The 27,451-nt window shown below is 48.7% G+C and overlaps 1 protein-coding gene across 1 annotated transcript in view; it reads left to right on the top strand.

The window, feature by feature from the left end:
• UIMC1 (ubiquitin interaction motif containing 1) overlaps nt 1-27,451 on the top strand; it is a 56,880-nt gene that overhangs the window by 7,534 nt on the left and 21,895 nt on the right. Inside the window, exons 2-8 of the mRNA XM_024205159.3 lie at nt 5,012-5,162; nt 14,539-14,629; nt 19,429-19,553; nt 19,759-20,898; nt 20,973-21,008; nt 23,566-23,630; nt 26,557-26,645. Of these exons, the coding sequence (XP_024060927.2) occupies nt 5,012-5,162; nt 14,539-14,629; nt 19,429-19,553; nt 19,759-20,898; nt 20,973-21,008; nt 23,566-23,630; nt 26,557-26,645 (1,697 nt within the window). The remainder of the gene's footprint in view (nt 1-5,011; nt 5,163-14,538; nt 14,630-19,428; nt 19,554-19,758; nt 20,899-20,972; nt 21,009-23,565; nt 23,631-26,556; nt 26,646-27,451) is intronic.

The following is a 27,451-nucleotide window of genomic DNA, read 5'->3' as shown; positions in this document are numbered from 1 at the left end:
AGACAAAGGCCAGAGAGGGAGGGGCTGGAGGGGGTTTCAGTTTGGAGCCGGCTGGGGACGGGGAGGGAGTGCAGACAGGGTTGTCTGGCTCGCTGGGCCCCAGAATGGACCCAGCTGAGGGGTCCCATTCTCTGTACCTACAAGCTCTGTTTTAGACCGCGTTCCTGTCATCGAATAAACCTCTGTTTTACTAGCTGGCTGAGAGTCACGTCTGACTGTGAAGTTGGGGGTGCGTGCAGGACCCTCTGGCTTCCCCAGGACCCCGCCTGGGCGGACTCGCTGTGGGAAGCGCACGGAGGTTGCATATGCTGAATGCTCCAAGGTCAGACCCAGGAGGTGAAGCCGTGTGAGCTTCTTGCCCTGAAGACAGTCTGCTCCAAGGGAGAGGAGGCTCCCCAAAGTCCTGACTGGCTTTGTGGGGAGCAGTTCCAGAGCATCGCCTGGGGACTCCGTGACAATTGGGTAATGGGGGAAATAGCCAAGGGTCATGGCTGTATATTTTCTTGTGTTTCCATATTAGGCCGAAGCCAGTAGAGTCAAGAGATTTCAACCATTTTAAGAGAGGCAGTGGACCAGTGGATAAGGCCCTGGGCTAGGAGTCAAGGGAGCCTGGGGGTTCTAGTCTTGCATGGTGACTGTGGGCATGCAACGTAACCTGTCTGTGCATCCATGGCCCGGTCTATGAGCCGCTTTATCATAGAATCATAGGCCTGGAAGGGACTTTGAGAGGTTGGGACGTCGCACTCCATATGATTTTATGAAAATATGCTAATGAATGTGAATGTAATGTAACTGGAATATACTTCATGCAAAAGGTCTCTTGAAAGGTATCATTACAAAGCTTATAATCTGCTGAGTTTGGTCATCCTATTTATATGAATGCATCATTCTTGTATCTGAAACTAGAATATGAAATATAACTCTGAGGGCCTATTGTAATTATGCAAAGTGTGGGCCATTAATGGTGGTTTGGAATCTTGATGGCTCCCATTAACCAGGACAATTGACTCTAGACGGCTCTGTTTACTTGCAGGCCTTCCTGTGAGTCAGGCCGGGAAGAATGAAGGCTTGGGGTCTCACAGGACATGTGACCGTGTCACCTGCTACTGGAATCCATCTTACACCTGGTGCTTTTCCATTTAGATGGAGAGGTGGGGACACAGAGAGACAAAAGATTCCTGCCTTGTGCCAAAGCTATAAAAGGGGGTGGAACAGAACAAAGGAGGTTCCAGTCATGAGAAATTCCCTAGTTACCACCTGAGCTGAAGCTAACAAGGATTGTACCAGGGGACAGGATTGGGCCCAGACTAGGACGGAGTCTAGTCTGTGAAAGAAGTTTATTGGAACATCTCTGAGGGTGAGATTTCATCTGTAATCAGTTTCTTAAATGTATTAGGCTTAGACTTGCGTGTTTTGCTTTATTTTACTTGGTGACTTGCTTTGTTCTGTCTGTTATTACTTGGAACCACTTAAATCCTACTTTTTATACTTAATAAAATCACTTTTTGCTTATTAATTAACCCAGAGTAGTAATTAATACCTGGGGGAGCAAACAGCTGTGCATAACTCTCTATCAGTGTTATAGAGGGCAGACAATTTATGAGTTTACCCTGTATAAGCTTTATACAGAATAAAGCGGATTCATTTGGGATTTGGATCCCATTGGGAGCTGGGTGTCTGGGTGCTAGAGACAGGAGCACTTCTTAAACTGTTGTCAGTTAAGTCTGCAGCTTTGGGTCGCGTGGTTCAGACCCTGGGTCTGTGTTGGAGCAGACTGGCATGTCTGGCTCAACAAGGCAGGGTTCTGGAGACCCAAACTGGCAGAGAAAACGGGCTCAGAGGTAGTCTCAGCACATCAGGTGACAGTCCCAAGGGGGTCTCTGTGACCGAACCCGTCACAGAGGTCATCTAGTCCAGTCCCCTGCACTCATGGCCATTCCTGACAGGTGTTTGTCTAACCTGCTCTCAAAAAGCTCCAATGATAGAGATCCCACAACCTCCCTGGGCAATTTGTTCCAGTGCTTAACCACCCTGACAGGAAGTTTTTCCTAATCTCCAACCTGAACCTCCTTTGTTGCAATTTAAGCCCATTGCTTCTTGTCTTATCCTCAGAGGTTAAGGAGAACAATTCTTCTCCCTCCTCCTTGTACAGTAACAACCTTTTACATGCTTGAAAACTGTTATCATGTCCCCTGTCAGTCGTCTTTTCTCCAGACTAAACAAACCCAGTTTTTTCAATCTTCCCTCCTAGGTCATGTTTTCTAGACATTTAATCATTTTTGTTGCTCTTCTCTGGACTTTCTCCAATTTGTCCACATGTTTCCTGAAATGTGGCACCTGGAACTGGACACAACACTCCAGTTGAGGCCCAACCAGCGGAGGAATTAATTCTTGTGTCTTGCTTACAACACTCCTGCTAATACATCCCAGTATGATGTTCACTTCTTTTGCAACAGCGTTACACTGTTGACTCATATTTAGCTTGTGATCCACTATGACTCCAGATCCTTTTCCGCAGTACTCCTTCCTAGGCAGTCATTTTACATTTTTTATGTGTGCAACTGATTGTTCCTTCCTAAGTGGAGTACTTTGCATTTGTCCTTATTGAATTTCATCCTATTTACTTCAGACCATTTCTCCAGTTTGTCCAGGTCATTTAGAATTTTAATCCTGTCCTCCAAAGCACTTGCAACCCCTCCCAGCTTGGTATCGTCCGCAAACTTTATAAATGTACTCTCTATGCCATTATCTAAATCATTGATGAAGATATTGAACAGAACCAGACCCAGAACTGATCCCTGCAGGATCCCACTCATTATAACCTTCCAGCATGACTGTTGAACCACTGGATAACTACTCTCTGGGAATGGTTTTCCAGCCAGTTGTGCACCCATCTTCTAGTAGCTCCATCTAGGTTCCATTTCCCTAGTTTGTTAATGAGAAGGTCATGTGAGATAGTATCAAAAGCCTTACTAAAGTCAAGATATACCACGTCTTCCACTTTAAACAGCTTTTTGATGCTCTTGGGAGAAGTGGAGAGTATTGCTGTCAGCAGTTTGCTTGTTCAACTGAAATGCAAAACCAGCTTTTGGGAATGGAGAAGGAAAATGGGAGTTTAACTCCATCGCCATCTTGCTGCTCTCATTTGGCCACGGTGTCTCTTGAGTCTTCTTGGCTGTGCTTTTACTGATCAGAGCAGCCAATGCTTTTGTGCAGCTCCCCCCTGCAGTGTATAGATGAACAAGGAAAGAAGCTACTTACTGATGCACTAGCTTTTCTTGCACTTATTTACTTCTGGGGGATTTCTGATTCACTGCGCATGTGCAGAATTCATGTCCGGTGCAGAATTATTTTTTTCCTGCAGAAAATACATTTTGCCCAAGAAGCGCTGAAGTTCCACCCTTTGCCCACCAGAGGCCGCTGTGGTGCATGAAGAGCCGACTGTGTTCATTACATTAGCCTGCCCATGGAGCCCGGTTAGGAGGCAGCGTGAGGCACAAGGCGTTGCTGGGAGATCACAGACTTGGGTTCAGAAGGGCTACTGTGGGCGGGGGGCAGAGTGGGGCACAGGGTCAGGAGCTAGTGGGGTGACAGCATTGAGCCAGGGGCTGAATGGGAGGGGGGCTCCAGGGCCACACTGGGATGGGGAAGATGTGCCTGACTGAATGGGAGGGCTTGGGATCAACCAGGGTGTGCCTGGGGGAGTCCCCAACTCCCTAACAATCGCTCCCCTCTGCCCCCCAAAGAAACTGTTCCATACTTCTCCCACCCACACCCAATAGCCTTCCAGGTTCGCTCCCAGGCTCCTTCCCGCTCCCTCTGTTCCTCCATTAGCCCTGACTCCCCCAAGCCTTTGCACTGCTTCTGAGGGGTGCGGGAAAGATGTTTCTGTATTGTAGTTTAAATGAATTACTCAAAGTTCTTGTATTAATCCATCTAGTAAGGAATCTATCTGTCAAAAAAAAAATTCCTGAGTCTTTTTTTTGTTCAATATTGTTACAGACATACTTACTGACAGGTATTTTGAAATATATTACCAAAATAATTGAAACTGGTGTGATTATGTTGTGTTATTTTGGCAAATAAAATATACAGAATTTTGCAAAATTTTAAAATATTGTGTGCAGAATTTTTAATTTTTTGGCACAGAATCCTCCCAGGAATAGCACTTGCACCTGCCCTCACTGGTGCTGCATGTAACACTGACAAGGTTGCAGTGATAATGCTCGGCTCTCCCGGCATCTCGAGTGCCCTTGCTTATACTAAAGGCTTGAGATGACCCTTTAGGGAGAGTATTTCAGCAGAGGACAGCTTGAATTCGCTGTTCATTGGGAAGGCAGGTCATGTGGTGTGCATTGCACATGACTTCTTGCTTTCGATCTCTTTCCCACTCTTCTGTCTCGCAGAGCTTGTGCAGCGTTTCTTGGAGCTACGGTTCTGTGAGCATAACTACATTATTGGAAAACTATGGCTTTTGCACCACATCTAATTGAATGTGAAAGCTGACAACTGGTTTAGCTGCTGTGGTTTCCTATTCTGGAGTGCCAAGGTCACCAGGTTGTCAGCATGATTCACCACAACATCTTGGTTTGTTCTGCATCAGTGGTAGTGAAGGGTGGTGCTAATAGGGGAAGGCAAGGGTCCTTGATGGAGGGCTGGCGATTTCCTGCTGTAAAATTAATAATTGAACACATTTGCAGATGAGCGTTAAAAAGAGGAGTTGAGTGGGAATTTACTCATCGCTTTGGAGAACAAGAATGGAAAGCAGTTCTTGTGTGTGCTGCTGCTCCTCCGAAGCCCCTTCTGAGCAAATCAGCTATGTAAAGTATTCATAACTTGATGAGTAGGGACTTATGCATGTGGCTCCCAACAGCACTAAATTCACCATGCTTTGCAATAAGACCTAATTCCTGGAGTATTTTGCTTAAAATAGTAAAACTGGATGGCTGTTAAGGGAAAACTAAACCAGATGGAAAGAAATGGCTGCTTTCAACCTCTTTCTTTTTTTCAGAGTCAGGATGCCGAGGAAGAAGAAGCATGCAGAAAGCCCTGACTTTCAGGACCCGGGCGGGGAGGAGGAAGAGCCGAGGGGCCTGGTCGACGCCAAAAAGAAGCGTAGTTTTGTGGATGCCTTTATTGTTATATCTGACAGTGATGGAGAGGTCAGTGGTTAAAAAAAGCGGAACCCAAAATCCTGACTGGGGCATGCTCATCTACCAGTGTATTCCTGATGAGAGACTGTCCTGAGTGGTACCTACCATGCACCTTGGGGCAGCCTGCGGCACTTTGCCATTAGTGTTCTGCTCTGTTTCTTTTCAAGGTGTATTTCAGATTAATCATGTCCCATTTGGCTATGAAATGAGCTGTCTGATTGGCTGGTGCTGAGTCATGTCTCTGAGATTTGATAACCAAAAACCTGTCCAAACAGAATCTGAAATCTAATTGAAATCATGTTTCCTCAATCACCTCGCAAATCTTTTCAAACTTTTTATTTTATTGCTGTTTAACTAAATCACAGAAATGTGGTTCTGTTACATGCAAGTAACTGTTCAAAGTACAGCTAGTGTCAGATCATGAAACTGAATTATGGAGGCTTGAGTGTAATCTACTCTCATCCTTAACCACTAAGCCGTCAGAGGTAACTGCATTGTTTAGGGTAGTCTGGAGGTGACTGATAGCGTCAGTGGTTCAGGGGAGCTCCAGAGCCTAGAGACCTGAACTCATGACATGGAAGGTATGTGAGACAGGACCTGATTTGAAACAATATTTTCATTTGTAATTGTTAAGTCTTGGCTTTGCTTTGCTCTGTCAGTGATTTGGGAGCCTAAGATGCTTTTAGAATGATACAGTTTTAACAAGCATTTCCGTTCACTTGCAAGCTATAGATCTTAAATCAAGTGCCCTTAGTGCCCACATCTAGAGCATCAGTCTTGACAATAAGGCAATTAACATGTGAGGAGAGGGAAAGCACTAGCAGTAAGCAAGAAAAACAAGCTGTAGGGCACATGCTATTGGCTGTTATTTCTGCACATTATCTGAGCTCTACCCCATTGGGAAATTCCCTTAACTAGACAGATCTAGAATGTCTGGCAGTAATAGGTCACTGGGGCTAAACCCTCAAGCTCTGCAATAGGCGAAGTTAACTTCAGATGTCTGCTGTGTCACGGCCTTTCCTGTGAAACCGATAAGGAAAGAAGAAACCAACAGCTGTAAGAAATGTTGATGTACATGAATGATCAGGACCTCTCATTGTCCACAATTATTCCTCTTAACATGCATGTGATTTGTCTCCTCACTTTCAAGCATCTTTTAAAACATGACTATGAAAAGATTAATCTCCCTGACTATACTGTATGATCAAGTCTATAAACAAAAATGGGAAATCATGCCTCACCAATCTATTAGAATTCTTTGGGGGGGGGGGTCAACATACATGTGGACAAGGGGGATCCCGTGGATATATTGTACTTGGACATTCAGAAAGCTTTGACAAGGTCTCTCACCAAAGGCTCTTAAGCATAGTAGGCATGGGATAAGGGGGAAGGTTCTTTCGTAGATCAGTAATGGGTTGGAAGGCAGAAAACAAAGGGTAGGAATAAATGGTCAGTTTTCACAGTGGAGGGAGGTAAATAGCGGGTCCCCCAAGGATCTGTACTGGGACCAGTGCTGTTCAAAATATTCATAAATGATCTGGAAAAATGGGTAAACAGTGAGGTGGTGAAATTTGCAGATAATACAAAGTTATTCAAGATAGTGAAGGCCAAAACTAACTGTGAAGAGTTACAAAGGAATCTCACAAAATTGGGTGACTGGACAAGAAAATGGCAGATGAAATTCAGTGTTGATAAGTGCAAAGAAATGCACACTGGAAAACATAATCGCAACTATACATACAAAATGACGGGGTCTAAATTATCTGTTAGCACGCAAGAAAGAGACCTTGGAGTTATTGTGGATAGTTCTCTAAAAACATCCACTCAATGTGCAGTGGCAAATAGCAAAAAGCATGTTCGGAACCATAAGGAAAGGGATAAATAATAAGACCGAAAATATCTTGAGGTCACTATATAATCCACAGTAAGCCCACACCTTAAATATAGATTGTAGTTCTGGTTGCCCCATCTCAAAAAAGATACATTAGAATTGGGAAAAGTACAGAGAAGGACAACAAAAATGAGTAGGTGTGTGGAACAGCTTCTATATGAGGCGAGATTAAAAAGACTGGGACTGTGCAGTTTAGAAAAGAGACAAGGGGGATATGATGATAGAGGTCTAGAAAATCTTGACTACTCTAGAGAAAGAGACTAGGGAAGTGTTATTTACCCCTTCCCATAACACAAGAACCAGGCGTCACCTGATGAAATTAATAAGCAGCAAGTTTAAAACAAACGTATGAAAGGACTTCTTTACGCAACGCACAATCAGCCTGTGGAACTGATCAGGGGATGTTCTGAAGGCCAAAAGTATAACTGGGTTCAAAAAAGAATTAGATAAGTTCCTGGAGGACAGGTCCATCAGTGGCTATTAGCCAAGATGGGCAGGGTCACAACCTCCTACTCTGGGTGTCCCTAAACCTCTGATGGCCAGAAGCTGGGACTGGACAACAGCGGATGGATCACTCGATAATTGCCCTGTTCATCTCTTCTGAAGCACCTGGCACTGGCCGCTGTCGGAAGACAGAATTCTGGGCTAGATGGGCCATTGGGCTGACTCAATACGGCCGTTCTTTTTTTTTTAATAAATTCTGGTGGCATAACTGGCCATATTACAGGAAGGGATGCTCAGAGAAGCCATTAATGAGCCAGTTAGGTTCTGTTTAAGTGACAGCAGTTCACAGTCAGTTGGATAAGTGGGTTTATTTAGTCTGGTCTGTTTCTACCTCTAAATCCTTGGCTTCCAGATCCGGAGTCGTAGCAGTGCCCTCCAGTTTTCTGTCCTGGGAAGGATCTCTGCTTCCTGTGGGTTCTGAATAATAAATGCCCGGGTTCTGTAACTCACCCTCAGCCTTGCAGTGTACATCAAGTTGAATTTTAGTCCTGAGCCCTGTAACTGTTGATTTTGCTCCAGCAAGACCTTGTTACCTATTTGTAAGAGGTGTGTAACACTCCGGATACATAGCAATTTTAGAGAACAATAAATTCTCAGTTCATCTTGCAGTTGTTAGGACATGGTTCAGGATTCAAAGACTACGAGGAGAGTCTTGGACAGCATAGATACATTGGCCTTTTTCCTTGGCAATCCCCTGGCAGATATCTGCAGTCCCCAATTCTCCTCCTGGACTAGCAGATCTTGTAGCAGAAGCACCTGGAAAGCCTCTGGTTTCTTACTATTGATGCTCTCTGGCAAACTGACTCTCTCGGGAATTTCTCAGACATGCTGTATTGCCAAGCTCATCCGTGCTATTTTGCCAAGTTTCCTCCATTTGCTCAGGGCTTTTCAGTGGCATCTGAAAAGTTTCATGGGCAGGAACTTTTCTGGATAGTGGGTTGTGTAATCCACACTTGACTGCCTGTGACTTATCCTGGAGCCAAGGAACTCTTGTCCTCCTTCTTGGAAAGAGTCAAGCAAATTTGAAACTCTTTTCCCAACTCTATGGAAACAGGAAGAGATGACCATACAGCATTCCCTGCACAAACAAAGGTTCTGGAAATGCTGTAGAAAGTTTGTGTCACCACATACAAAATGGTTCTGATCCTTTTTGGTTGGTGAAAGCCTCTGGGAAACACCAGGCCCTCTGTCGACAGAGATTGTTGGTGCTTCCTTGAAGGACAATCTTCTACCCACCCTCAGATCTGCAATATTTCTGCCAGCGCTTGAGAAACCAGCTGACACTAGCATCCTCGCCAGTTACTGCTCTGTCTCCTGAGAAGAAAGATGCTGTACAATTTGGCTTGTTGCTGAGTTCCACTGATAGACCCTTGTTAGCCAGAGGTGAAACCTAGCTGTAGTATGGCGGTGGTACCAGCCAAGCTGATATGAGCTATGGGCAGAGCCCAGGTAGCTCTGCTAATACTGGTCATCGATCAGCAGCCTTTATAAAGTGATGGTAAAGTGCTGCTGATCTGCCTGTGAGGCCTTTCGGGGGGAGGATGGAGTCACTTAAAAGTGGTTTCACTCAGTCATCCTGGATAGAGCCCACAGGGCCCTACTGGGTAGCTGCTTCTATTCACAGAGCTCGTGGGAAGTCCCACAGAGGCTCAACATCTATACCAAACCCTTGGGAGAGGTTGCAAGATGCTATGGGTTGCAGTGCCATCTCCATGCTGATGGCACCCAGCTCCACATCTCCTTCTCATCTGGCACAAACACCACTGGTACCCCAGTGTCCCTCATCTGAAGGCACCTGGATAAATAGAAGCAGGTTTATTCCCAGTCCATTGACCAAGATGATGTTGGTAGAAGGAGAGGGAAGTGGTTTGAGGAACTGGCAGGAGCAATAATAAATGCCTGGCTTCTGTAACTTACCCTCTGGTAGTCAAGGGAGCCTGGAGTTCATCTTGAGTTAGGCGGTGGTCTTGTGGCTTTCCTCGGATGCAGGCCTAGCCGTGGGGAGAGATGGCTTTTTGACACTTCCACAGTGGGCTACTACAGGGCCCTCGACCTGAGGCTAACTGAAGGCCATGCAGTAGTTTCAGGTAGTTCATCACGTAGTGGCCTACAATCTGGGTCAGGCAGATCCATGAGAGCACATTCCCATAGTGTTCCATGGTCATCTGGCTCCCTGTCCGCTTCCAGATCCATTCCAAGGTCCTGGTCCATCTCTCCAATGGGCAAGGCCTTGCCATTTCTAAGGTTGGCTGTGCCAGCAGGGAAGTTGAGGCCTGAGGTCCCCAGGGTGAAACATGAAGAGGAGGAGGAGGGCATTGTCGGGGAGGCCCTTGGCTCTGGAATTTGCTATCACTGGCAATAAAGGTGAGGCTGGATCTGGTGCCAGGGACAGCCCCTTCTCTTTGCACAAGGCTCTCTCACCCGTTGGAAGCTGTGAGTCTGGCACAAGCCCGTTGCATCTCACTGTTCAAGTCTCTGCTTTCAGCAGGTTTGCGCTGATGAGCTGAAAGTCTGAGACTAATAGAGCAGAGTGTGACTTTGATTTCAACAGCAGCCTTGGCTAGCGCCAGGCGTGGTACTTCCAACATCGAATTGACTTTCAACAATTAAATTAGCCTCATTGGTACGTGTGTGTTTCCCATGCAGGGCTCCTGTGGTTTTGGCTCTGCCCTCTCGTTGCATGCTTGGTAGCGCAGTTGTGCCGTGCTACTGCCCTGCCCTGTCCCCTTGGTGACCTCTTCTGGCTTCCAGTGACCATTTCTTTTCATGAAGATGCTCGAAGCAAGCTCCCCGTCAAGTGTGAGGGCAATCGCTGTGTCCCGGGGAGCGGGAGGGGAATCAAACAACCTGACTCTTTAGAGGCAGATGGAGTTGCACCTGCCTGCCTTGTGGCTGGATTTGCTCCCCGGAGTCTGTGCAAAGCGGGGTCAGAAAGGCAGTGTAGTTTTCTACTGCCTGCAAGAAAAGCAGATGTTAAACACGCTGAGAGCTTTGGAAGCCAACCGTTTTCTCACTTTTTGGACAATGCTTACAGTGAAATTGCTCATGAGAGGGAACCAAACATTGAAGAGCAGATTCCTACAAGCAGGGGGGCTGGAACAGTTTGTACAGTGGGGCGCTGAGAGCCATGGAACCAAACTGCAAACCCTGCATATAATGCAAACCACTTCAAGCCAGGGGACGCAGCAGCCCCCCCCAGCTCCAATGCCTACACCTACAAGGAGCAGGAAGTTTGGATTCCTTCAGGCTGCTGTATTTGAAAGCTGTAGCCTGGAGAGCCCGGGCTGTCACTGAGCGCAGCAGTGTACGTTGGGTGCATCACACCAGCCGTAGCTCTTAGTTTCTCCTTGTACACTGAGTATGAGTGATGACCTTGTAACAAAAAGCATTGGCTGCAGCTGGGAGATATTTAATTAATGAAGGGTTTTTTTGGACTTGTGATCTTATTAAAGAAGCATTTGGTTGAGTGGCCCCTTGAGTTTGTACTGGCCTTGTCGGCAGATGAGCATTGTTAAAAGGCTGGGTCAGCCTAGAGCAGGCCCCTCTATCCGCTGCAGGGATCTCCAGGCTGTCTTTGCCCGCATGCCAAGTACTTCTGGGCAAAGGGTTTCTCTGCCCCTGGAGGTGCAGCCGCCCACCAGCAGAAGTAAAACCTAATTAAATGGTGCGTGCCGATTCTTTGGTTCAGTAAATAAGGAAGATTTAAGACTTTCTGGAGCTCAGATGCTCTGTGTATGTTTGGGCCCATCAGGCTTGGCTGGAGTCCCTCCAGCAGTTCTTTGCACTGGAACTGTACAGTGGAACATTGTGAAGCAAATTAAACATTCCTCTGCATAAATGTCTAGCTCTGTGTACCCACAAATGGTAAAACAGTGGGGCCTGCTGCACTCGGTGACTGCGCGTCTGAGACTAGAGACACATCAAGGGCTTCTGATCTCCCGGCGTGCTGAGCTAGATCCCTTTCCAGTCAGTGGATCCATTTCCCGGTAAGTGTCTGTTCCATGCATGGGAACAAGCAGCATCTGCAAAGGAAAGTCGGGTACGGTCCTAAATCACGTCGGGGATCTGGGATGAGCACTGAAGACAGGAGTGTTGCGAGTGATCTTAGAGATCGTTTTGGTAGTTGCAAGAAGGAAGGAGAAGACCGATGCAGCGCAACTGCTGGTGCAGCAGTGCATCGAGAGGTGGGCTGAGGATTTACAGAGTCTGCCTGGATTCGACAGGAGGGGGATAGACCCTCTGAGGCCTAGAACTGGCAGGCCTTTAAACTGGGGCTGGGAGGCCAAAACCAGAGCTTTCACGTCACTCCATCGGGGTGTGTGCTTCTCACATACAAAGGAAAGGCCAGATTGCCACATGGCATTATGGACTTCACCCCTGGCTCCTATGCCCAAGGGCCTGTCCGAATGTTAGCACAGGGCTGCTCTCCCCAGGCGACTGCAGGGGCGCTTGTCACCTCCAAGGTGGTGGGCTCTGGCAAACAGCAGAGGACGAGGGAGAGTTGTGGGGGTAGAGCCAGGTGGAAGGAAATAGAGAATCGATGAAGGGGCCCAAGGAGGTTGAGGGGAGGGTGATGTGGGCAGAGGCCTGGGAGTGGAATATTATTTTAACTGCTGAACTTTGGGTAGACTGAGGAGGGGGTAGACGGGGAGCTGGAGGGGGGAAGTTACTCTAATCCCAGCTAGAGCAAATCATGGTGTGAAACAAAGTTTTGGCTTTGGGGACAGAGCAAGAGGGGCAGATCTTAGAAATGACATTGAGCGCGAACTCAGAGCCTGGGTGTGATTGGAGAAGGGAAAGGAGTAGTCAGAACTAATCCTCTGGTGCGGGGGGGCCAACCTGAGCCTGAGCAGGAGCCAGAATTTACCAGTGTACATTGCCAAAGAGCCACAGTAATACGGCTGCAGCCCCCCATCAGCTCCCGCCCCTGCTCCCAGCTCCTTCCACCCATCGGCAGCCCCACCGATAGGACCTCCCCCTCTCTCACAGTGTCCCGATCAGCTGTTTCGTGGTGTTCAGGAGGCTGGTGAGGGGAGGGGAGAGGAGCGAGGGCACGGCAGGCTGGGGGGGGGAGTGGGAAGGGGTGAAGTGGAGGCAGGGCCTGTGGCAGAGCCAGGGGTTGAGCAGTGAGCACCACCCCACATTGGAAAGTTGGCGCCTGTAGCTCCAGCCCCGGAGTCGGTGCTTAGACAAGGAGCCGCATATTAACTTCTGAAGAGCTGCGTGTGGCTCCGGAGCCCCAGGTTGGCCACCCCTGCTCTGGTGGGAGCATGAGTGTGGGGATATGCATGCTTGCTCGTTTTGATCCAATTCTGCAATCCGTGGAGGAAGGATTGCAGTAGGCATAATGTATTAGAGTTTCAGGAAATCACTTAATACTGTGTCTTGCAAAATCCTACTTGGATAAATAATTCAGCTTGGTTTGGGTAGGGACCCTCCTGGACTGAAAACCTGCTACGAGGGTATCAGCAAAGGGTAATGATAAATAGCCAGGAATCTAGTTCTGGGGAGGTATGTGGCAGATGCCACAGGGGCTGGTGTTAGGACGCTCAAAAAATCCACTGATGATATTAAATTCGGAGGAGTTCCCGACACACATCAGTACAGAGAGACAATCCAGGGTAAGGACTATGGGCAGGAAACAGCAAAATGTAGATTCAGTTTGGAAGGCTGCAGCGTATCCATCCAGGGTAAAATAACCTGAAGTGTGCACACCACATGGGAAGGAGCAGTCTGGGACAGGAACAGTGGCACGAGATGGAGGGTGAGAGCAGACAGCAAATTCCAAACGTGGCTGACACTCAGGGCCGGCGCTTCCACTAGGCGACCCTAGGCGGTCGCCTAGGGCGGCAGGATTTGGGGGGCGGCATTTTGCCATCCTCGGTGGAAATTCGGCGGCGGGGGGTCCTTCCGCTCCAGGTCTTCGGCGGAAATTCGGCGGCGGGTCCTTCACTTGCTCCAGGACCTGCTGCCGAAGTGCCCCGAAGACGCGGAGCAGAAGGACCCCCCGCCGCCGAATGCTCAGAGGAGGAATGCTGCCGCCTAGGGCGGCAAAAACCCTGGCGCCGCTCCTGCTGACACGAAATGCCTTTTGGGGGCTGCAGAGTAAGAGGCCTGCCGTCAGGGAGCAGGGAGATGTTAGTGCCTCTCTGGACAACACAGGGGCCTCTCCCTGGAGAACTGTTCATTGGTGGGCCCTGCTTTACTAAATGTTGCAAACTGGAAGGAATTCAGTGGCAAGCAATGTAAATAGCCAGGGATCTTCAGCAACTGACTGATTTATGTGGAAACGTGTGTGGCTTGACTAAGGCCTAATAGGGCAATGTATGTAAGCACACGTGTCATTTTAAACATGTGAATAGTGCCATTGAATCAATGAACTTGAAGTAACACAGGTGCTTATGCAGTTTGCTGAATCGAGGCCTATTGCGGGAAGCCCCAAGACTACACATGTTTGAAGGCTGTGACCATCAACAAGGAATAGCTGACGGGAACACATGGAGGTGTAACGTACTAGGATGGAATTAGGGTCCAGGTGGGCTGGCTGTGCTGCCTGGGAGGGGTATGAGGCTGTCTCCCCAAAGGAAAGGTTGAAAGCGCTGCCTCTTGGGGCACTTAGAGCTGTCCGGGACAGAATGCTAGAAGCTGTGCTGAAGGGAACAGTCCTCACTTGCCAGGCTGCTGGATGTTAGGAATTTGCTTATGAATATCAAGATTTTACCAAGGCCAGACAGTTACAACAGGTGCACTGCATTGCAGTGACTGGCATGAAGTCTATTGTCTCTTTCTGCTCCTGTTTGCATGTCAGTCTGTATCTTTGGTTGCTCTTTTAATGGTTACAGAATGTTCTTCCATTAACGTTTGAAATTCAAATGTCACACAAATGGAGGATGGTTCCTTAGAGCCAGTGTTTTTGTCTGCATGTCTTGGGGAAGGGGGAAAGGGCACCACTACTTGTGTCGTTTATGTACTTTGTTTTTTCCTTTGCAGCAGGAGTCAAAGGAGGAGAATGGATTACAGAAGAAAAGAACCAAGCAGCAGCTGGATAGAGTGAAGTTTGCCGCTAAAAGAAAAATTGCACGTAGGTCTCACATGAGCTGGGTAGAGGGCAACTGGACCGCGGTCAGTATTTTTTGGGGGTGGGGGTGGTGAGTTAAAGGTTGCCTGGGATTTCAGGCTGACTCCCTTGCACAAAGATGAATTTCACCCTTCCTGAATAGACTGTCTGTCACGTGTGTGTTCCCCAGGATGAGAGTGCACACACTAGTGCTCTTCCTAGGTGTGTGCGCGAGCGAGGGCATATCACATCCAATATCTAGATTAGATGTGGAGCTGTCCAGGAAATAACCACGTCCAGCAGCGCAGGGGTCAGGCTGCGTCCCCACTAGAGCCGCTGGTTGGGAGTCTCGGAGGCTCTGGAAGGCAGCGCTCCAAATAACGTATCCAGTTCAAAACAATACAGGGAGTGAAACGTTTTAGTGCAACAGCTGCAGTGAGGAGTGCATCTCTGACGCTGCTGGGAACGCTGATTTCAATGAACTGGGCTTGCCGTTTGGATAGTGCCATTGCCTGGCACTGCCTGCCGCTTGCCCCATGGCAGACAAGCAAAGGAGATAACAGAATAGGGCGGGGGGCAGGTTTCCTGAAACGGCCGTAGGAATTGCATTAAAATGGGACTGAATCATAGACCGTGTCTCTCGTGCGTGTGGCTCACATATGCGCTCCTTGTGTAACGAGAAGGGGGCCCACACCTCTGGCTCTCCAGCCACTCTATAATGGGTCGGGACCTTTGCAGTTTGCTGGATTTCTGTACACCGAGAATCTGGGCCAAATGGGGCAAATCCTGCCCCCCTTTCTGTGGAGGCAGAAGGCCAAGCCCTCTGCGTGAAGTAGCTGGAGTAAGGAACCTGAACAAAGGGGGGGCGCTAACACGCACTGAGTCCAGCTCTCTGGGGTCTTCGTGCCTTGCTGTCCCGCTGGATTTGGAGCTAGGAGTGGGGCATATCCATTGGCCATTCCTTAGCATAGGGGTGGCCCAGCTGCCACAGAGGTGCGCCTGTCCCGAGTCTTGGCTGGGCTGACTCCTCTGCCGCTCCACAGCTGGCGTGTGTGTAGGGGATCGGTGTGCTGTCCCTTCAGCTCCCCGCACACGGCCTGCTGCAGGCCTTGGGGCATCACGCCTTGTGTGGGCTCTTACGTCCTGACCTAGCGTGGGGAAGGTTTCCATGGGATTTGGATGCAGGTCTCTGGGGGAGAGGGGTCAGCTAACAATAATTAATTAGGCACTTTCGGTTTCAGGGCTGCTCTTTTATTGATTATAAACGAGAATGAGGTTTTTGGTGTTTATTTTTAGGCAGATTAAGCTTTGCAGTAAAAATCTTTTTTCTCTGTGTATTTAAACGTGTTCTTGAATTGCATGGCAAATTGGTTCTGTAAAGGCACTCTGCCTACGGGAGAGTGGGAGCTTCCTCCCCAACCCGTTCCCCATGCTGGGAGCTCTCTCCAGGCTCTGGTTTGTAAAACTGTAGCCTCCCGTTCTTGCCTTCTTGCCATGTTCCTCATTTTAACCTAAGCCATACATCTAGTAGATCTGAGACGTTTGATTCAGAGACAAACCCCACAGAAATCGCGCTCTGTCTTCTCTGGCTGAAGTTGGTGCTTTAAAGCACATTGGAACATCTTTATTGTAATTGCACTCTGGATATGTGGAAATGATGCGATTCTGCATTTCCATTTTGAGTTAATCTCGCATTAGCAAGTGTTAGAACTAGAATTAGTGGGGATGGCATCTCATTCACTTTGGAAATGTTAAAAGGAAACATAAATTGCACAGTAAATTGCCATATTAGCATTTTAAAAGACTCTGAAATGTTTTAATCTGTTTAGGGCTGTGATGTCTTTAAACAGTCTGTCTGCATCTCTCTCCCCGGCCACCATGTTTCTTGGCTGGGCTTGGTCCCAGTGGGTGTGGGCTGTTGGAGTTCATGCCTTGTCACGATGAACGTCTTCAGTGTCTCTTGGAGTGTGGTATGTAGGAAGCTCAGCTTTGGAATAATGGAACTACTACTCCTTACAAAATAGAAAGCAGAGGCCTTCTTGTGGGCAGATTCAGGGTGGGCGTGTGCATGGGCTCACATGTGCCCCTTATTGGCTGGCCGGTGGTTATTTCTCTGAAACCCTGAGAATCTGCCATCTCATTTGGACACCCTGGAGATGCATCTTGCCTCCTAAAGCACAGCTTCTATTTCCGTGCCTCAGAGTTCTGAACTAGTCTGTTTGCACACATCAGTAGGAGGCTAACACAAGACTGAGAATTTCTAATCACCATAAATTATGACCAGTATAATCAACATCAAGCGCACACACATTGTGAGTGTCTGCGTGCAGTGCTTAGATACGATCAGATGTACTATTCTGGGTCTCGCAGTCTAGTCAGTGTATGGACAGCTCAGCTGAAACAGATCAGCCCCTTTGGATTTTACGTGATCTGAGCGGCTCCATCCACTCTCCCAGCAGTTGGGTATTTCCAGGTGGAACTAGGCCTGGGACTTCCCCACTCCTCAAAGCACCTACCCATCTGGGAGGGAAACAAACACATTTCAGTTTTTTCTCGTTGGTTTGCCAGAGGCAGCACTTTTCTAGCTGTTCCACATCCACTTGGGTGGAACTGACAACAAAGGTACAATAGGAATTTACTGAGAAATCGGTGCATTTATTGAACTGCCTGTGTGTTGATAGCCGCATTCTGCAAATACTTGTGCACCTGGATAACTTTAAGCACATGGGGAAGCCCCAGTGACTGCAGTGGGGGTTATTTAAATGCATAAATGCACTTGCATGTGTACATGCTTGCCCGGTCGGGTCATAGTCTTCCCTGGCTTACAGGGCGTGGGGTTCGAACAAGAAAGGTGCTGGCTGAGTGCAGAGTATTGTTATGTTTGGTGACAGGACCCTTCTCCGATATATGGAGAATTGTGCAGTGTTTACACTGACGAGAAAATTCTCTTGTCATGGGTTCCTTCTAGCTGGAAAATTACAGCATGACTTTGTCCAAGGACAAAGATTCCCCTGGGTCCTGAGTGCACTGCAGTCTGCCTTCACTTCACCCTGGTTCTCTTTCTTTTTTCTTGATTAATTTGTAAAGAAAAACACAGAAACAAACAATACCCTGCTCTGAGATGGCACGTCAGTGAATCCAGCAGTTGTAGTCCGAATAGTTGAAAGAATGGTCCAACCTCACGTCAGTGGAGTAAGTAACAGAATGGGAGAACAGCACCAAACCGTGGTGTCCCGTGGCTGGCTGAATGCAGTTGTGCTGTCACGTGGTGTCATTACGAAAGCCAACACATTCCTCCGTTTTTCTCAAGTGAAATAGTGCTGCCGGATTCCACTTGCAGCTGGGAGGCAGCGGATGGTTTAGAAAGCAGAGGCCAGGAGTCCCTGGGTGTGGCTTTCCTGGGGGACATTTCTCCTGTAAAATGGGCTGTGTTCGAGATGCTATGGTTGAGGCTGAGGGGGCCCTTTTGTTCAAAACCCCAATGTTTAGTGGCTTCTCAGCTTTCAGAAAGTGCCCTTTCGGGCTAGGAGGGCTCAGGCTTTGTTTTACCCCCAGCTGCAGGTGTGCACAGGCCTGAGGGGGTTGAAGGACATCTGCCAGTTGTGTTTGAGTTGTGACTGTGACAATGTATTTTTCAGCTCCTAAGAGAGCTGCTGAGTTGCTTTTCCACATTCTCCATTCGGCAGGTGTTGTGTATTTTAAGCATGGTGAAGTGTAGGGTCAGAATCTAAATAAATAGGTGTTCTCCCAAGTAACTGCTTTGTTTGAAAAAGGCAGCCGTGCTTCTAGGTTGCTGTGACTGAGGAATCCCTTTGGGAAGAAATGTGCTGCTGAACTAGCAGTTCTGAATGCAGCAGACCTGGCACAGTGATCCATCAAAGCAGTGATGGGAGCAGGGCGAGGGGTCGTTTGCACGTGGCAGATCTTTCTGGGTACTGTCCAGCAGATACAGCTTGTATCTGCTTCACTGGGGCTCAGCACCTTTGCCCTGCTCTTCAGTAGGGCCTCCCAGGATATCACACACCACAGGGCAATGTGGCCAGTAATAAAGTGTAATGCAAAGGAACTGCTGCTCTGCCAGTGAGACCGAACCTTATAAATATGTTGGTTCGTGATCAAAGTCTAGCTTCTTCCTGTGTCCTTAGGTGCACGTCCTGTCTGCAGCAATGCCAAATGCTACCTCTGTTGCACGCTGAGGGGATGAAAAGTCTTTTTGTAGTGAATACACCAAAGGAGTCAGAGCTAAGATTGCTATGGAAACCTTAACTGAATTTCCGGACTTTGGGTCAGTGATTCAGCATTGCACAAGTGTATTATTTTGCATTTAGTACTGTCTGTGCCCATGTCAAAAGTACCTCTTAAGGAAAGCTGAGATTTAACAGCTTTGGTCTGGTGTAAGTTTTGGTCCTAGGAATGTGAGCGTCCCTAGGTACCTTCCTCCACGTGCCACATACGTGCTGGGTGTTCACGTGGGCTAGTCTATGTGGGGACATCCAGGAATGTTAATCTGAATTAATTAAGGTGTATATTTGAAGTGGATTAGTTAAACCACATTAAACCCTTGTTTGAACCCTCCTCCCACAAGTCAGAATTGAAGTGGGTTAATTCAGTTTAGTTTGTTTAACTTCAGAAGTGAATTAAGATACCGAATTAAGACCACTTTAATTCTGAATTAACAGCATCCACACAGTGGTTAATGTGGGTTAACTAATCCATTTCAAATTCGCTCCTTTAGTTAATTTGGTTTAATTTTCCTGACTGTCCCCATATACCCAAGCCTGTAGCTTTATACCACCAGGTGGTGTTAACCTGTCTTTCTTTAGAGATGACTGAAGATGAACAGTTTGCACTGGCTCTGAAAATGAGTGAGCAGGAAGCCAGACAAGTGAACTGCCGGGAAGAGGAAGAAGAGGAGCTTGTGAGGAAGGCCATCGCCGAGAGCCTTAATGTAAGTGTGCCTTTGTACAGAGGCTCACAGAACTGTTGCTTCACATACTCCCTTTGGTCTCCATGCAGGAAAGGAGTCTTTACGGGGGCTAGTTCGTGTGGACTGACGGGAGAACTATAGCAGTCTGGGTGACTTGTAAGGCACGTGGGGACTAACCTCGGTTGTTCCTTGTGTTGTTGTAAAAAGCAAATCTTTTGTTTTTCAGAGCTACCAGCCTTCAGATTCCCCTGCTGCGACCTCTGCACCACCTCCTGCACAGGCAACATGCGAGCCAGTGCAGAGCCACCCGGCTGAGATCCATGGAGCTGTGCCACCTTGCCCCGACTCCCCACGGTCAGAATGCAGCTCCCATTCCTGGAGCACAAAAGCTGACGGGAATGGACAGACAGATGTTGCCAAGAGCCCCCTTGTAGTGCTGACAAGGTTAAGCCAGGAAATAGTTGAAAGCTCACTACTATCCAGCATAATCGTATCTCCAGGGAAGAGCCAGCCTTTAACCAAGTCAAATGAAAAGCCTTCCTCACCAGCAAGAAGCCATTCCAGGGACACGTTACCCAGCTCTTCTGGGGAGGACCTGATCTCCCTGAGCCCCACCTTTGGCCGGATTACTCCAGGCGCTTGGCAACTGACGCCTCGGAGACTGTTTTCAGGGTCGTGCAGCACTTCAAAAGCAATGGGTGGGGAACAAGACAAGCAACCTCTGGCCAGCACTGGAAGTTCTGCGGGAGAGCCCACGGCTGGCAGCTCAGCAGTGCTCCGGAAGGGCAGGACCTGGGAGCCGGGTGGCATTCCAAGGAAGAGCTGTGGAGCAGGAGGCCCTGAGTGTGCACCACAACGTGGGCACCGTGGGCAAGGCTCTGTTTGTGCTGAGCACGTGGAACGGAATGAGGTGCCTGACAACGCACCCGAGCTTTGTACACTGAGCATGGCTGATGAAAAGTGCAAGCAGGAAGATGCTAGAGACACAGTGCACTATTACTGGGGTATTCCATTCTGCCCCAAAGGGGTGGACCCAAACCAGTACACCCAAGTCATCTTGTGCCAGCTGGAGGTGTACCAGAAGAGCCTGAAGCAGGCTCAGAGGCAGCTCTTGCAGAAGAAGGAGTTTGGTGATCCAGTTGTGCCCTGCTCTTCTCCCCTGAGCCAGAATGAGCATGGGAAAGGGGAGCGAATAAACAGGGAAAATGGTGTTTCCGACAACACAGAAGATGGCAGGAAGGAACCAGAGAGTGCTGCCTGGCTTCTCGCCACAAAGAACAGGGAGCCCGAGCAGAATCCAGGGCAGAACTTGGAAGAGGAAAAGAACTCTACGTCCGAGGATGAACCAACCACCAGCTATTGCCAGGTAACCGAGTCAGCTTGTACGTATTGTACATATAGGATGAGCAGGGGGTGCTAATGCTCTTGACTTCTGTCTAGGGGCCAACCTGTGCAACAGACCAGACACCAGCAAAGGTCAGTGCCTTTCATTTCTAATGTTTGTGCCCCTGTGGCTCCCTTCCCCAATCAGCAGCTCAGCCATAGGAGAGGAGAGGGCCCCTCTGCTGCGTGGTCAGCTCCCAGACTACGCCGAGCACCACAGGGCATTCCCACGTGTACAGCAGCCTGCCTGGCAGCGCTCCAGAACAGCACCCGCTCCTTCAAGAGCTTCGTCCCTCGGGATACAGAGCTGCTGAGAGAGCAGAGCCTTAGAGCAATCCCGAGCAGGGTTGGCAAAGCGCATGTGAGTGGGGCCCAGTGACCTGTGGCACCACAGCTTAATCGCCCGCACAAGCTGTCCAGGCGGAAACGTGGTTCCAGGCTGATGGCCTGGCCTTTTCCTCTTGCATTACAGGCAGGTTTGTGGGTGGGGCACCTCTACCGTTGTACTGACCTTTTTCTCTTACGTCCTTTCTACTGCAGACCATAGAGTGAGCTGCTCCAGAGTAACTGTGTGTGTGTGCTGCTTGCCAAGGGTTGTCTGTGGTAGCAGGTGCTGTCCTGGATTGGGGAGTTTGCAGTGTTAGCCTGCCTGGCCCGAGTTGTTCTGCCTGACGGACACTAGGTGTCAGTGTTTGCCACTTTTCAGGGCTCTGTTGGCAGTGCTGAAGACAGCTTTCTGTCATTGCGAAGTTTAAACAGATTGCATGTCAGATGAAGTATTTATTACTGCTGTATTTTAGCTTTGTGTCAGCCTTTCCAACCCTCATTTTTCATAATGACTTACTCCCAGATCATTGTACAATTGTATCTTCTCTGTGACGGCGGCCTCAGCTCTGTTCCTATTTCCAAGTGTATTTGATCATTGACCCCAGTTGATAGAAAGAGACTTACCTTGTTCTGTGATATTTATATTCTCTCTGGTAATACTGAACACTCTCAGGAAAAGCATCATGTCTGCATTTGCTGTAGAACGTAGAAGTGCCATGCAGTCTGTGCTCAGCCTTTGTTTCTTTCTTTCTTGGGCTTGGATTTGGAGGCTATATTTAAACAAGCCTTAAAGGTGACCTGCAGAGGGAAAAAATTGGCCTTGTGCCCTTTTTTGGCTTCTTTATGATGGATACAAAGGACCCAAGAGATTTGTGTCACAAGCATTTTTTTCTCCTCATCTTTTCCATTAGAAATTCAGGTCTTGTTGAACTTGGAAGGCTCTGTGGTGACTGGCGAACTAATGAAATTATGGGATCAAAAGACACTGGAAACTGCAGCGATTGAGAGAGGAAGGAGGGACTTTTAATCAGATTGTTTAAAACTTGGGGGCGGGGGTGTTAATACATATGTAACCCTAGTGCCTAATGAACTTTGGAAGACAAGATGTCTCAGAGATGCAAGGCAGGAGCTCACAGTGCACGTCTTCTGAACCCCCAAGGGGCCTCCAGCAAAGCCAGGGAAGAGCAGGTTCGACCCTGCTGATATTTCTAAGGGGGGAAAGCCTGAAAACTTTTCTGTGAAACCCAGAGCACAAAACCCTGCAGGTCTTTATCTGCCATAAAGAAGCAAAACCAAAAAAAAGAGTGTGCAGTTCATTTTACAGTCTGCTTTCTGGTCCCCTTTCCCGGTGCTAACCGAAGAGTAGAACCCCCCTCCCATTCACCTTGAGCCACTGCAGGTGATCTGCTGCCAGGTTCAGGATATTTACAGCTCACCCGAGCCTTGTCTATGCCCCTTTTTCTGTCAAATTTCCCACCGCTGCTGCCACAGATTTTACTTCCCTGCCGGCGGTGGTGCTGGGAACCCAAGGCCAGCGCAGTTCTGAACCTCTTCAGAGTCGGCTGCCGGTGCCTTCCCACGGCGGTAACTGGAGTGGAGCTGACAGCAGTGGTGGGAAATTCTAGGCCAAAACTCCTGGTGTCGTCACAGCCTGGAGGGGGGGTGACCAGATGTTCCAATATTAGGGGCTTTGTCTTATATCGGCAACTATCCCTCCTCCCCCTGAAAAAAAAGTGTCCCGATTTTTCACACTTGCTGTGTGGTCACCCCACCTGGAGGTTCCCCACCCCCGGGTCAGGCTGCTCTTTGTGGTCGGCTTGTGTCGCTGGGGGAGCTGCTGGCTGTCCCACCACACCCACTTGGAGCGGTAACTGCTTTTCTGCCAGTTCCTCTGTGATCAACCCCTCTCCCCTGGTGCTGTGCCGAGGAACAGTGCTTGTGGTACCCTTCTGTACACTGCCCTGTGACCCAAACCGGGCGAGAGACCTCCTGTGTCGGTTCATTCCATTACCGGCCCCTTGATTGTCCACAAATTGCCAACGAGCCCCGTCACATTTGGCTAATCAGTGTTGTCAGAAAAACTCACCATTTTCAGGCTCTTATGAACAAAGTTCAGAGTGAATTGAATCGATTCCTTCCTATTTTTCAAAGCCTTTCCCACAGGCAGGCAGATTTCTGGTCTCTGAAAGGTTTACACAGAGCGCTCCCTCTGTAACTGAACGGCGGGAAGGTAGCGTGGAAAATCTCAGCCAGCTCTGGAGAATGAGGAACTGGCTGCTGCTGGCCTGTGTTTTATTTATGATCAGCATTATTTCCTTTCCAGGCCTCCCAGGCGCTATTTGCGGAGGACATGCCTGAAGATGGGGAACCAATGCAGATTACACAGAGGTGAGGAGCAGGGGTCAGTTCAGAGCCTTGGTTCCTGGACACACCACCCTGCGCCCCAGGCAGGAGAGTGCTCTGGGAGTGCTGCGGGCTGCACTCCCAGATAGGTGTCGGTGGACGGTGCCAGCCAGAGTCAGCTCAGAGACAATGGGGAGAGGAGAACTCTCATTGTTGTTTGACGACAGCGTCCCGACGTGGGCTAGGGCTGTGCAGGGCAGCTGAGCGGACGTGATCCTTGCCCTGGGGAGCAGCAGTCTAATCTGACCGGACGTAACAGAGCAATAGGACGGGCTGGGGCGGTAAGGATGAGACACAGCAGTAGGATCGCATGGTCTTTCCAGGAAGGCAAGTATGCAGAGAGTCTATTAAAAAGAGATTTCTTTGAAGAGGAAAGAACAGGGGGGAAGGCAAAGAAAATGTCGTGCCAGAGACAGTGCCCCCTGTGTGCCCCAGATGGAAACCGCACTCCAGGGAAGCCAATCCAGGCCTCAGACGGTGGCGGAAATGGGCCATGGCAACACAATTCTCCTCTGATTTTACCTCTACCCCTTTGTCCGGTACAACCAGGCTCTGAACAGGACCCTAGGAGCATTGGCTTCTGGTTGCCATCTCTCACTGCAGGGCTAGGAGACATTGGCTGGGGTGGTTTGCAGTTATTGCAGACTAGATAAGCTCTGAGCGGCAGGCATATGGGGAGGACTTGGGGAACAATTTACTAGAGAGGTTTCAATATTTGCAGGCATTGCAAGCCCAGCTGTGGGAAGCTGCTTGATTCTCATGGTACTTCAAACTACTTTTATAGTTCAAAATGCTTTTGGCATAAAGCTGCTGCCGCCTTTTCCCTGCCTGCTCCCCACTCTCTTCTCCCCCTCACTGATATGGCAGTATTTGGGCTGAACACCTGAGATTAGGGGCAGGGCTTCCAAAGCCAGCTGGCTGCTCACCTCGCGCCAGTAGGAAGCTCGCCCGGCGGAGCGAGGGGACCTACGCTGCCTGGCTTCTGCAGAACTTTAGCACTTTTTTAAAAATGCAGAAAGTGTCTAGCCCTTATGGCTGTGAAGAAAACCTTCAGGTGTGAACCGATGCAATGCTGGCCCCTGTTGCCAAGCAGAGCTTTCCCAGGCAGCAGAGGCGGTGAAATAAACCCGACTCTGGTAAGTTTCGTGGCTGCTGAAATGTGCTTGGGGAGTATGCCCTGTTTAGGCTACTACCAGTTGTGTCAATTTCAATCTGTTGCTGCTTGAAGCTGGTGGTGACAGTGATCCCCTGAAAGAGGGTGACTGGTGGAGCCTTCCCTCCCTTCGGAGCAGCAGGAGGCCCCGTGGTTGGGACATGAAGGAAGAGGCAGCTCCTACCCCCTGTTGCCAGATGGGGGACAGGAGGGTGGAATGTTTCAGGTACCCAGTAGCCAGAGCCTGTTTCAGAAGGTGCGGCTCCCTAGCAGAGTCCAGGGCAGCAGCTGGGCTGGAAGCTGGCTTCGCAACGTAAGGGGTTCCAGAGGGCTCCTTTGTGTCCAGGGAGCAGGTTTAATCCTCTGTTCGATCTGACCCATGGGCAGCGGATGTGCCAGAATGTGGCCCCGTGAATGCTACAGTGCAGCCGATGGCTGCTGTCTTTTGGCTCAAGCTTCACCACTGCCTGCTGGGACGTCTCATTTCAGCAGACAGCCCCTGTGTGTGCAGATAATGGTGGCTGCAGTCTTCTGATTTGTGGGCCCATCAAGCGAGCTCTCTGGCTGCTGGCAGTGTGCCAGTGCAGCCCTTTGTTGGGCAATGTCTGGGCATGCTGGTCAGCCAGCTGCTGCGGCAGCTACAGGAGAACCCCTGCTCGGGTGTGGGGCGCCTGTCGCAGCAGTAGCAGAAGTCACACAAGCGTTTGAGCCCCACGCTTGGTGCAGAGCGCAGCGGATCGGACTGTGAAGGAATGGTTCTGTGCTTTGTACTCAGAGACAGGTGATGTAGCAAGCACTGTGGCTTGACTTTACGTTGATTAGCCCATTTTATAACTGTCATAGTAAGTTGTTTTGTGAGAGTCTTTTTGAAGTCACCCCGGTGTTACACACGCAGTAAACCATGCTCAGCTTGGGCTCATAACAAATGCTTTGAGATGGTTTCTTTAGAAAGAGAAGTTACTTGGGGTTTCCGCTCAGAATTTGGTTATTTGTCATAAATCGATGGTGACTGTTTCCTCCTCTCTAGGTGTGTTGGTTAAGTTAAATAAATCTTTGATTTGCTGGTGTGGGGATTCATGCTTTTAAAGAGTGTTCTTGCATACTGGCTGAGGGGGTCAGCATGAGGAACAGACTTACTCAGCAATGGCTTCCTGTTTCAGAAAGAGATTGCACTCCAGCGAGAAAATGGAGGAACTGGAAGGTCAAACAGAGGAGCCAGACATGGTTAAACACTGCACAAAAGAGCCACTAAGCTAACATTGGCAGGACTTTGCTGTAGGGAAGCTTTGAGTAGTATCACGTTCCTGCTGCGCTAGAAAGCCATGTACAGGGATAAAAAGAAGAATTAGCAGTAAGGATGGGGAGAAAGAGGAGTACAGTGTCAAGCAAACCTCCTCCTCTTTTGTCTCCAATGAGTTCCTTGATATAGGTAAGGAAGCACTGCTACCCTCAGAACTTCTAGAACTGAGAACAGAAAGGATCAAAGGCATCTTTTAGTTCTGAGCCGATATTTTTACTCCTCTCACATGACACAATGACCCTCCAGATCCTTTTATCATGGGCTTCTAGGAGAGGGAAGTTCCTTTCAGCCATGTGGCGTTGCATGGCATTTTAAACCTGTATGTTTGTTAGTTCTCCGGGTCCTTTCTGGCGGTCAGACAGTAATTAGCCAAAGATCCTGGAGTGTGTGTGTGTGACCCAGCTGCATGCTGTGACATTGATTGATTTGATTTGACATGTGTGTGTTTGCTTTGATAGCATTTCTGCCTTGACCCCATTTGGCAGTAAGAGGAGCCCAGACATTGCCACGGAGAGCCCTGCTGAAGAAGAGATCACGGTTTGCCCTGGTAAGAGCCATATTGAAATGTACTGAACTTTGCACTGGAAAGGACACATCATCTGCTCTTTAAATCCCCCATTGTTCTCCCAAAAGGGGAGCCCAGCATTTTTCTCTCTGTTTTTATTCATTGAGAAAAACCAAGATTTCTCCCCCAGCTGTGTTTTCACAGAGCTGAAATTCATGTGGCTGGTTTGTTTCTTTTCTTGGTTGTGCAATCTGTGTTTGCCTCTTGATTTAAAGCAGAACTTCCATCCCGAGAAACTTTCCAATCTATCCAGCTGAACCCCGGGGTACTAAGGGACTAGCTGAAGCAATCTCACAACTGTTAGCGAATATCGTTGACAGCTCATGGAGGATGGGTGAGGTCCCAGAGGACCGGAGAATGCAGACAGGGAAAAAAGGGGAACAAAGAGGACCCAGGGAATTATAGACCAGTCAGCCTGACTTCAATACCTGGAAAGATACTGGAACAAACTATTATATGATCTATTTGTGAGCACCTAGAGGATAACAGGTTATAAGGAACAGCCAGTGTGGATTTGTCAAGAACAAAATCATGTCAAACCAATTTAATTTCCTCCTTTGACAGGGTTATTGGCCTAGCCGATATGGGGAAGCAGTAGATGGGATATATCTTGATTTTTAGTAAGGCTTTTGAACGCAGTCCCACATGATATTCTCATAAGAAAACTGGGGAAATGCGGGCTAGATGAAATTGCTGTAAGGTGGGTGCACAACTGGTTGAAAGTCTGTATGCAAAGAATAGTTATTAATGGTTTGCTGTCAAACTGGGAGGGTGCATCTAGTGGGAAT

This window comes from Terrapene carolina, unplaced genomic scaffold, assembly GCF_002925995.2.
Source record: "Terrapene carolina triunguis isolate 2854851 unplaced genomic scaffold, T_m_triunguis-2.0 Scaffold629, whole genome shotgun sequence".
NCBI lineage: Eukaryota > Metazoa > Chordata > Testudines > Emydidae > Terrapene > Terrapene triunguis.
Note: the sequence above shows the minus strand (reverse complement) of the source record. Positions and strands in the feature narration are given on the sequence as shown.